Source organism: Coturnix japonica, unplaced genomic scaffold (assembly GCF_054131305.1).
Source record: "Coturnix japonica strain WE unplaced genomic scaffold, WE-NBRP24 Scf097, whole genome shotgun sequence".
Classification (NCBI taxonomy): Eukaryota; Metazoa; Chordata; class Aves; order Galliformes; family Phasianidae; genus Coturnix; species Coturnix japonica.
In genome coordinates, this window is record NW_028189000.1 from 222305 (window position 1) to 234781 (window position 12477).

The 12477-nt window shown below is 55.3% G+C and overlaps 1 protein-coding gene across 6 annotated transcripts in view; it reads right to left on the minus strand.

Moving 5' to 3' along the window:
• The window catches only part of UBA1 (ubiquitin like modifier activating enzyme 1), a 73355-nt gene that overhangs the window by 30219 nt on the left and 30659 nt on the right, over positions 1-12477 (minus strand). For all 6 annotated transcript variants that reach the window (XM_085534711.1, XM_085534712.1, XM_085534715.1 and 3 more), the window contains 6 exons: positions 11216-11313; positions 9429-9575; positions 6048-6203; positions 4103-4210; positions 2206-2286; positions 538-693 (listed from right to left, as the gene is read on the minus strand). In XM_085534711.1, coding sequence (XP_085390837.1) covers positions 538-693; positions 2206-2286; positions 4103-4210; positions 6048-6203; positions 9429-9575; positions 11216-11313 — 746 coding nt within the window. The remainder of the gene's footprint in view (positions 1-537; positions 694-2205; positions 2287-4102; positions 4211-6047; positions 6204-9428; positions 9576-11215; positions 11314-12477) is intronic.

Genomic DNA, 12477 nt, shown 5'->3' on the forward strand with positions numbered 1-12477 from the left:
GTCACCCCTCACTTCCTGTCTAGGCCCCACCCCTTTCACTTTCTGTTTAGGTTCCACTTCCTGCTTAGGCCCCGCCCCTTCCACTTCCTGTCTAGGCCCCACTTCCTGCTTAGGACCCGCCCCTTACTAGGACCCGCCCCCTCCACTTCCGGCCTAGGCCCCGCCCTTTCCACTTCCTGTCTAGGCCCCACCCCTTCCACTTCCTGCTTAGGCCCCACTTCCTTCTTAGGCCCCACTTCCTGCTTAGGCCCCACTTCCTGTCTAGGCCCCACTTCCTGCTTAGGCCCCACTTCCTGTCACCCCCCACTTCCTGCCTAGGCCCCACCCCTTCCACTTCCTGCTTAGGCCCCACTTCCTGTCTAGGCCCTACCCCTTCCACTTCCTGCTTAGGCCCCACTTCCTCCTTAGGCCCCACTTCCTGCTTAGGCCCCACTTCCTGTCTAGGCCCCACTTTCTTCTTAGGCCCACTTCCTGTGTAGGCCCCACTTCCTGTGTAGGCCCCACTTCCTGTCTAGGCCCGTTCCACTTCCTGCTCACCGTGACGTCCCATGGCCGGAACAGGAACTGCCGGTTGAGGTTGGACTTTTCGATGGTGTCCATGTCGGTGACGGTGACGCAGCCGTCGGGGCCGCAGCCCAACCCCAACATGGCGAAGTTCTTCAGCAGCTCACAGCCAATGGCGCCCGCACCCACCTGGGGGGCAAAGGGGACATTGGGGTCCATGGGGGATATGGGGGCTATAGGGTTAATGGGGACATTGGGGTCAATGGGGTCAATGGGGACATTGGGGTCAATGGGAACATTGGGGTCAATGGGGCCTATAGGGACATTGGGGTCAATGGGGCCTATAGGGGCTATAGGGACATTGGGGTCAATGGGGGATATGGAGGCAATGGGGTCAATGGAGTCAATGGGGTGAATGGGGGATATGGGGTCAGTGGGGTCAATGGGGACATTGGGGGCATTGGGGGATATGGGGACATTGGGGTCAATGGGGTCAATGGGGACATTGGGGTCAATGGGGGATATGGGGGCTATAGGGTTAATGGGGATATGGGGTCAATGGGGGCAATGGGGACATTGGGGTCAATGGAGTCATTGGGGTCAATGGAGACTATGGGGACATTGGGGTCAATGGGGTCAATGGGGACATTGGGGTCAATGGGGGATATGGGGACATTGGGGTCAATGGAGTCAATGGGGTTAATGGGGTCAATGGGGTCAATGGGGACATTGGGGTCAATGGGGACATTGGGGTCAATGGGGACACTGGGGGCAATGGGGGATATGGGGGATATAGGGGCAATGGGGACAATGGGGACATTGGGGTCAATGGGGACATTGGCGTCAATGGGGTCAATGGGGACATTGGGGTCAATGAGGTCAATGAGAACACTGGGGTCAATGGGGGATATGGGGGCTATAGGGTTAATGGGGACATTGGGGTCAATGGGGGATATAGGGGCTATGGGGTCAATGGGGAATATGGGGGCTATAGGGTTAATGGGGACATTGGGGTCAATAGGGTTAATGGGGTCAATAGGGACAATGGGGAATATGGGGGATATGGGGGCAATGGGGTCAATGGGGGATATGGGGACATTGGGGTCAATGGGGACATTGGGGTCAATGGGGGATATAGGGGCTATGAGGTCAATGGGGGATATGGGGGCTATAGGGTCAATGGGGGCATTGGGGTCAATAGGGTTAATGGGGACATTGGGGTCAATGGGGACACTGGGGTCAATGGGGTCAATGGGGCCATTGGGGTCAATGAGGGATATGGGGCCATTGGGGGCAATGGGGTCAATGGGAAGATTGGGGTCAATGGGGTTAATGGGGACATTGGGGTCAGTGGGGACACTGGGTTCAATGGGGGATATGGAGGCAATGGGGTCAATGGGGACATTGGAGTCAATGGGGTCAATGGGGACATTGGGGTCAATGGGGCCTATAGGGGCTATAGGGTTAATGGGGACATTGGGGTCAATGGGGTCAATGGGGTCAATGGGGTCAATGGGGACACTGGAGTCACTATGGGGTCCCTATGTGTCTCTATGGGGTCTCTATGTGTCCCTATGGGTCTCTATGGGGTCTCTATGTGTCTCTATGGGGTCTCTATGTGTCCCTATGGGACTCTATGGGTCTCTATGTGGTCTCTATGGGTCCCTATGGGTCCCTATGGGTCTCTATGGGGTCACCCACCACAAAGTATTTCTGTGCCGCCAGCTTTTCCTGCAGCTCGGCCCCAAACACGGCGATCTGCCCGTCGTAACGGCTGTTCCGCTGCCAGGGAACGCGCCCCATAAGTGAACCGGCCCCATATGGGACTGCGACCCCATATAACCCCACATCCCCCCTTATAACCCCATATATCCCCCATCCCCCCCATATAACACCATATCCCCCCGTACCTTCCCATATAACCCCATATATCCCCCATATCCCCCCATATAACCCCATATCCCCCCATATAACCCCATATCCCCCCATATAACCCCATATCCCCCCATATCCCCCCATACCTTCCCATATAACCCCATATATCCCCCATATAACCCCATATATCCCCCATATAACCCCATATCCCCCCCATATAACCCCATATCCCCCCATATAACCCCATATATCCCCTATATAACCCCATATATCCCCTATATAACCCCATATATCCCCTATATAACCCCATATCCCCCCATATATCCCCTATATAACCCCATATCCCCCCCTATAACCCCATATATCCCCTAAATAACCCCATATCCCCCCCTATAACCCCATATCCCCCCATATAACCCCATATAACCCCATATCCCCCCCATATAACCCCATATATTTACCATATAACCCCATATCCCCCCATATATCCCCCATATAACCCTATAGGATCCCATATATCTCACAGGCTGGCACTGCTCCTGGCTCAGCTTGGTGTGTTGGTTATACCCCCCCTATAACTTCATATATCCCCCATATAACGCCATATAACCCCATATAACCCTATATCCCCCCATATAACCCCATATATCCCCTATATAACCCCATATACCCCCATATAACCCCATATATCCCCCATATAACCCCATATAACCCCATATATCCCCCATATAACCCCATATAACCCCATATATCCCCTATATAACCCCATATAACCCCGTATATCCCCTATATAATCCCATATAATCCCATATCCCCCCCTATAACCCCATATATCCCCCATATAACCCCCTATAACCCCATATATCCCCCATATAACCCCATATAACCCCATATCCCCCCCATATAACCCCATATATCCCCTATATAACCCCATATAACCCCATAACTGACCCTATAACCCCATATAACCCATATATCCCCCATATAACCCCATATATCCCCTATATAACCCCATATATCCCCGATATAACCCCATATAACCCCATATATCCCCCATATAACCCCATATATCCCCTATATAACCCCATATAACCCCATATATCCCCTATATAACCCCATATAACCCCATATATCCCCTATATAACCCATATAACCCCATATCCCCCCCATATAACCCCATAACTGACCCTATAACCCCATATAACCCCATATATCCCCCATATCCCCCCCTATAACCCCATATAACCCCATACATCCCCTATATAACCCCATATCCCCCCCATATCCCCCCCTATAACCCCATATTCCCCCATATAACCCCATATCCCCCATATAACCCCATATCCCCCATATCCCCCCATATAACCCCATATATCCCCTATATAACCCCATATAACCCCATATCCCCCCCATATAACCCCATATAACCCCATATATCCCCTATATAACCCCATATAACCCCATATATCCCCTATATAACCCCATATATCCCCTATATAACCCCATATCCCCCCCATATAACCCCATATCCCCCCATATAACCCCATATCCCCCCCCAATAACCCCATATATCCCCTAAATAACCCCATATCCCCCCCATATCCCCCCCTATAACCCCATATCCCCCCATATAACCCCATATAACCCCATATATCCCCTATATAACCCCATATAACCCCATATATCCCTATAGGATCCCATATATCCCCATATAACCCCTTACAGGCTGGCACTGCTCCGGGCTCAGTTTGCCGTCCTTGTCCTCGGGCAGACACTCCAAGGCGTCGAAGTACAACCACTGCTTGATGGGCGTGAACTTCCCCGACACCGCCTGAACAGCCAATGGGAAACCACCGGAAACAACCGGGAGCCAATCAGAAGCAGAGGGAACCAAAGGGAGCCAATAGGAAACGATCAGAAGCAGAGAGAGCCAATGGGAACCAATTGGAATCAGAGGGAGCCAACAGGAACCAATGGGAATCAGAGGGAGCCAATGGGAACCAATCAGAACCACAGTGCCCCCAGCTGCCCCATAGGTCCCCATAGAGCCCCATAGATCCCCCCAACTGCCCCATAGAGCCCCATAGATCCCCCCAACTGCCCCATAGAGCCCCATAGAGCCCCACAGATCCCCCCAACTACCCCATAGCGCCCCATAGATCCCCCCAACTGCCCCATAGCGCCCCATAGAGCCCTATAGATCCCCCAACTACCCCATAGATCCCCCCAACTGCCCCATAGCGCTCCATAGATCCCCCCAACTCCCCCACAGTGCCCCACAGAGCCCCATAGATCCCCCCAACTACCCCATAGATCCCCCCAACTGCCCCATAGCGCCCCATAGAGCCCTATAGATCCCCCCAACTGCCCCATAGCGCCCCATAGAGCCCTATAGATCCCCCCAACTGCCCCATAGGTCCCCATAGAGCCCCATAGATCCCCCCAACTGCCCCATAGCGCCCCATAGAGCCCCATAGATCCCCCCAACTGCCCCATAGCGCCCCATAGAGCCCCATAGATCCCCCCAACTGCCCCATAGCGCCCCATAGAGCCCTATAGATCCCCCCAACTGCCCCATAGCGCCCCATAGAGCCCCATAGATCCCCCCAACTGCCCCATAGCGCCCCATAGAGCCCTATAGATCCCCCCAACTGCCCCATAGCGCCCCATAGAGCCCTATAGATCCCCCCAACTGCCCCATAGGTCCCCATAGAGCCCCATAGATCCCCCCAACTGCCCCATAGAGCCCCATAGATCCCCTCAACTCCCCCACAGTGCCCCACAGAGCCCCACAGATTCCCCCAACTACCCCATAGATCCCCCCAACTGCCCCATAGAGCCCCATAGATCCCCCCAACTCCCCCACAGTGCCCCACAGAGCCCCATAGATCCCCCCAACTACCCCATAGATCCCCCCAACTGCCCCATAGAGCCCCATAGATCCCCCCAACTGCCCCATAGAGCCCTATAGATCCCCCCAACTGCCCCATAGGTCCCCATAGAGCCCCATAGATCCCCCCAACTGACCCATAGCACCCCATAGATCCCCCCAACTGCCCCATAGCGCCCCATAGATCCCCCCAACTGCCCCATAGCGCCCCATAGATCCCCTCAACTGCCCCATAGAGCCCTATAGATCCCCCCAACTACCCCATAGAGCCCCATAGAGCCCCATAGATCCCCCCAACTGCCCCATAGAGCCCCATAGATCCCCCCAACTACCCCATAGCGGCCCATAGATCCCCCCAACTGCCCCATAGGTCCCCACAGAGCCCCATAGATCCCCCCAACTACCCCATAGATCCCCCCAACTGCCCCATAGCACCCCATAGATGCCCCCAACTACCCCACAGTGCCCCACAGAGCCCCATAGATCCCCCCAACTACCCCATAGATCCCCCCAACTGCCCCATAGTGCCCCATGGATCCCCCCAACTACCCCATAGCGCCCCATAGATCCCCCCAACTCCCCCACAGTGCCCCACAGAGCCCCATAGATCCCCCCAACTACCCCATAGATCCCCCCAACTGTCCCATAGCGCCCCATAGATCCCCCCAACTACCCCATAGATCCCCCCAACTGTCCCATAGCGCCCCACAGATCCCCCCAACTCCCCCACAGAGCCCCATAGAGTCCCATAGTGCCCCACAGAGCCCCACAGACCCACCTTCATGACCTCCTGTGCCGCCAGCCCCCCAATGAAGGCGTTGACGGGCGCCAGGTCCCCCATGGCCTGATAACTGAGCTCCAGAACCACGTCCTCCTCCGGAACCGACCCACCCAGCAGCTCCCGGGTCAGAGCCAGAACCTCCTGAGCATCGCCCTGCAGGGGATGGGGGTAATGGGGTCAATGGGGGGAATGGGGGCTATGGGGGTAATGGGGGCTATGGGGGTAATGGGGGCTATGGGGGTAATGGGGTCAATGGGGGTAATGGGGGCTATGGGGGTAATGGGGTCAATGGGGGTAATAGGGGCTATGGGGGGAATGGGGGCTATGGGGGTAATAGGGGCTATGGGGGTAATGGGGGCTATGGGGGTAATGGGGGCTATGGGGGTAATAGGGGCTATGGGGGTAATAGGGGCTATGGGGGTAATGGGGGCTATGGGGGTAATGGGGGCTATGGGGGTAATAGGGGCTATGGGGGTAATAGGGGCTATGGGGGTAATAGGGGCTATGGGGGTAATGGGATCAATGGGGGTAATAGGGGCTATGGGGGTAATGGGGGCTATGGGGGTAATAGGGTCAGTGGGGGTGATGGGGGCTATGGGGGTAATAGGGGCTATGGGGGTAATAGGGGCTATGGGGGTAATGGGGGCTATGGGGGTAATGGGGGCTGTGGGGGTAATGGGGGCTATGGGGGTAATGGGGGCTATGGGGGTAATGGGGGCTGTGGGGGTAATAGGGGCTATGGGGGTAATAGGGGCTATGGGGGTAATGGGGGCTGTGGGGGTAATAGGGGCTATGGGGGTAATGGGGGCTATGGGGGTAATGGGGGCTGTGGGGGTAATAGGGGCTATGGGGGTAATAGGGGCTATGGGGGTAATGGGGGCTATGGGGGTAATAGGGGCTATGGGGGTAATGGGGGCTATGGGGGTAATGGGGTCAATGGGAGTAATGGGGGCTATGGGGGTAATGGGGGCTATGGGGGTAATAGGGGCTATGGGGGTAATAGGGGCTATGGGGGTAATGGGGGCTATGGGGGTAATAGGGGCTATGGGGGTAATAGGGGCTATGGGGGTAATGGGGGCTATGGGGGTAATGGGGTCAATGGGAGTAATGGGGGCTATGGGGGTAATGGGGGCTATGGGGGTAATAGGGTCAGTGGGGGTAATGGGGGCTATGGGGGTAATGGGGGGCTATGGGGGTAATAGGGGCTATGGGGGTAATGGGGGCTATGGGGGGAATGGGGGCTATGGGGGTAATGGGGGCTATGGGGGTAATGGGGGCTATGGGGTCAGAGGGAGTAATAGGGTCAATGGGGGTGATGGGGACTTTGGGGGTAATAGGGTCAATGGGGGTAATAGGGTCAATGGGGGCTATGGGGGCAATGGGGTCAATGGGGGCAATGGAGTCAATGGGGGCAATAGAGTCAATGGACCGACCCCAACCTCCCCATTCAGCCCATTCACTCCAATACCCCCATTCACCCCATAGCTCCCATTCACTCCATTCACCCCATAGCCCCCATTCACCCCTTTCACCCCAATACCCCCATTCACCCCAATCACCCAATTACCCCCAATCATCTCATTCAGTCCATAACCCCTATTGACCCCATTCACCCCAGTACCTCCATTCACTCCAACACTCCCATTCACCCCATTCACCCCATAGCCCCCATTCAGCCCATTCACCCCAATACCCCCATTCACTCCATTCACCCCATTCACCCCGTAGCCCCCATTCACTCCATTCACCTCATAGCCCCCATTCACGCCATTCACTCCATTACCCCATTCACCCCATTCACCCCATAGCCCCCATTCACCCCATTCACTCCATTCACCCCACTGACCTCATTCACCCCATTCACCCCATAGCCCCCATTCACCTCATTCACCCCAATACCCCCATTCACCCCATAGCCCCCATTCACCCCATTCACTCCATTCACCCCACTGCCCCCATTCACCCCATTCACCCCACTGACCCCATTCACTCCATTCACCCCAATACCCCCATTCACCCCATTCACTCCAACACCCCCATTGACCCCAATCACCCCATTGACCTCACTCACCCCATTACCCCCATTCACCCCACTGACCCCATTCACTCCATTCACCCCATTACCCCCAATCATCCCAATACCCCCATTCACCCCATTCACCCCATAGCCCCCATTCACCCCATAGCCCCCATTCACCCCATTCACCCCATTCACTCCATTCACCCCATTCACCCCAATCACCCCATTGACCTCACTCACCCCATTACCCCCAATCACTCCAATCACCCCATTACCACCATTGACCCCATTCACCCCATAGCCCCCATTCAGTCCATTCACCCCAACGCCCCCATTCACCCCATTCACCCCAACACCCCCATTCACTCCATTCACCCCATAGCCCCCATTCACCCCATTCACTCCAATACCCCCATTCACCCCACTGCCCCCATTCACTACATTCACCCCAATCACCTCATTCACCCCATTCACCCTATTCACCCCAATACCCCCATTCACCCCAGTGTCCCCATTGACCCCATTACCCCCAATCACTCCATTCACCCCATAGCCCCCATTCATGCCATTCACCCCACTGCCCCCATTCACCCCATAGCCCCCATTCACCCCATTGACCTCACTCACCCCATTACCCCCATTCACCCCACTGACCCCATTCACTCCATTCACCCCATTACCCCCAATCACCCCAATCCCCCCATTGACCCCATACCCCCCATAGCCCCCATTCACTCCATTCACTCCAACACCCCCATTCACCCCATAGCCCCCATTCACCCCATTACCCCCAATCGCCCCATTCACCCCATTACCCCCATTGACCCCAATCACCCCATTCAAACCAACACCCCCATTCACCCCACTGACCCCATTCACCCCATTCACCCCAATCACCCCATTCACCCCATAGCCCCCATTCACGCCATGCACCCCATTCACTCCATTCACCCCAATACCCCCATTCACCCCATTCACCCCACTGACCCCATTCACCCCATTCACCCCAATACCCCCATTCACCCCAATCACTCCATTCACCCCAATACCCCCATTCACCCCATTCACCCCATAGCCCCCAATCACCCCATTCACCCCAACACCCCCATTCACCCCAATCACCCCATTCACCCCACTGACCCCATTCACCCCATTCACCTCACTCACCCCATTACCCCCATTCACCCCACTGACCTCATTCACTCCAATACCCCCATTCACCCCACTGCCCCCATTCACTACATTCACCCCAATCACCTCATTCACCCCATTACCCCCATTCACCCCAATACCCCCATTCACCCCATTGACCCCAATACCCCCATTCACCCCCTACCCCCCATAGCCCCCATACACACGTGGTGCCGTGGCCGCGGGTAGCTGCCGTGCAGCTGCTGGTATCGGTGCAGCGCCTGCCAGGCTCGGTGCAGCAGCGCCGGCCTCTCGGCCTTCCCATAATCCGTCAGCAGCAGCTCCGGCTCCAACAGCGAATCACGGAGCCGCTTCTATGGGGGGGGGGGGGGGGGTAAATAAAGGGGGGGGGGTATATAAATAATGGGGGGGGGATAAATAATGGGGGGGGTGAGGGGAAGAAAATGAGGGGGGGCACAAAATGGGGGGGTTCAAACCCCCACTATCCCACCCCAATCCCCCATAATCCCGCCCCAATCCCCCCAATCCCCCATAATTTCCCCCAATCCCCCATAATCTCCCCTAATCCCACGCCAATCCCCCACAATCTCCCCTAATCCCCCATAAATCCCCCTTAATCCCACCCCAATCCCCCCAATCCCCCATAATCTCCCCCAATCCCCCATAATCTCCCCTAATCCTCCATAATTTCCCCCAATCCCCCATAATCTCCCCTAATCCCACCCCAATCCCCCAATCCCCCTTAATCCCACCCCAATCCCCCATAATTCCCCCAAAATCCCCTTAATCCCACCCCAATCCCCCATAAATCCCCCTTAATTCCACCTCAGCCCCCCCCAATCTCCCATAATCTCCCCTAATCCCCCATAAATCCCCTAATCCCACCCCAATCCCCCATAAATCCCCCTTAATCCCACCCCAATCCCCCCAATCCCCCCATAATCTCCCCTAATCCCCCATAATTTCCCCCAATCCCCCATAAATCCCCCTTAATCCCACCCCATCCCCCATAATCTCCCCTAATCCCCCATAAATCCCCAAATCTCACCCCAATCCCCCATAATCTCCCCTAATCCCCCATAAATCCCCCCTAATCCCACCCCAATCCCCCATAATCTCCCCCAATCCCCCATAATCTCCCCTAATCCCACCCCAATCCCCCATAATCTCCCCCAATCCCCCATAATCCCCCCTAATCCCACCCCAATCCCCCATAAATCCCCCTTAATCCCACCTCAGCCCCCCCCAATCCCCTATAATCTCCCCTAATCCCACCCCAATCCCCCATAATCTCCCCTAATCCCCCATAATCTCCCCTAATCCCACCCCAATCCCCCATAAATCCCCCATAAATCCCCCTTAATCCCACCCCAATCCCCCTAATCCCCCATAATCTCCCCCAATCCCCCATAATCTCCCCTAATCCCACCCCCATCCCCCATCCCCCATAATCTCCCCTAATCCCCCATAAATCCCCAAATCTCACCCCAATCCCCCCTAATCTCCCCCAATCCCCCATAAATCCCCCTCAATCCCACCCCAATCCCCCCAATCCCCCATAATCTCCCCTAATCCCCCATAATCTCCCCCAATCCCCCATAATCTCCCCTAATCCCACCCCAATCCCCCATAAATCCCCCATAAATCCCCCTTAATCCCACCCCAATCCCCCCTAATCTCCCCTAATCCCCCTTAATCCCACCCCCATCCCCCATAATCTCCCCTAATCCCCCATAAATCCCCTAATCCCACCCCAATCCCCATAAATCCCCCATAATCCCACCCCAATCCCCCTAATCCCCCATAGTCTCCCCCAATCCCCCATAATCTCCCCTAATCCCACCCCAACCCCCCATAATCTCCCCTAATCCCCCATAAATCCCCCATAATCCCACCCCAATCCCCCATAAATCCCCCTCAATCCCACCCCAATCCCCCCTAATCTCCCCCAATCCCCCCTAATCTCCCCCATTCACCCCATACAGTGACTCACAAAGCGGATGTGTTTGGGCATCTTGACCTGGGTGACGATCCCGCCCCGCACGTAGTCCCCGTAACTGCTGGTGTCCCCAATGCTGAACGTGTAGGGTCCTATGGGGGGATATGGGGTCAAAAAGGGACCCAGAGACCCCAAAAGGGGCCCAAAGACCCCAAAAAGGACCCAGAGACCCCAAAAGGATCCAGAGACCCCAAGAAGGATCCAGAGACCCCGAAAGGGACCCAAAGACCCCAAAAGGATCCAGAGACCCCAAATAGGATCCAGAGACCCCAAAAGGATCAAGAGACCCCAAAAAGGGACATAAAGACCCCAAAAATGGACCCAAAGATCACTAAAAGGGATCCAGAGACCCCAAAAAGGATCCAGAGACCCCAAATAGGATCCAGTGGCCCCTAAAGGGAACCAAGGACCCCAAAAGGATCCAGAGACCCCAAGAAGGGACATAAAGACCCCAAAAAGAGACCCAAAGACCCCCAAAACTGACCCAAAGACCCCAAAAGAGACCCAAAGACCCCAAAAGGGACCCAAAGACCCCAAAACGGGACCCAGAAACACCAAAAGGGACCCAGAGACCCCAAAAAGGATTCAGAGACCCTAAAAGGAACCCAAAGGCCCCCATAAAGGATCCAGAGACCCCAAAAGGGACCCAAAGACCCCAAAAGGGACCCAGAGACCCCAAATGCAGCCTAAAGCCCCCAAAAAGAGACCTAAAAGGGATCCAGGTCCTAAAGATGACCCCAAAATGGCCCCAAATGCCCCCAAAAAGGCTTTAAATGACCCCAAAATGGCCCTAAATGACCCCATTAAGGCCCCAAATGACCCCAAAATGGGCCTAAATGAGCCCAAAAGAGACCTAAATGACCCTAAAAGGGCTCTAGGTCCTAAAGGTGGCCCCCAAATGGCCCCAAATGCCCCCATTAAGGCCCCAAATGACCCCAAAATGGCCCTAAGTGAACCCATAAAGGGCCACAAAAGGACCCTAAATGACCCCATAAACGGCTCCAGGTGACCCTAAAAGGGATCCAGGTCCTAAAGGTGACCCCAAAATGGCCCTAAATGACCCCAAAAGGGACCTAAATGACTCTAAAAGGGCTCCAGGTCCTAAAGGAGACCCCAAAATGGCCCTAAATGACCCCAAAAGGGACCTAAATGACCCTAAAAGGGATCCAGGTCCTAAAGGTGACCCCAAAAGGCACCTAGGTCCAAAATCTGACCCCAAAATGGCCCCAAATGGCCCCATTAAGACCCCAAATGAC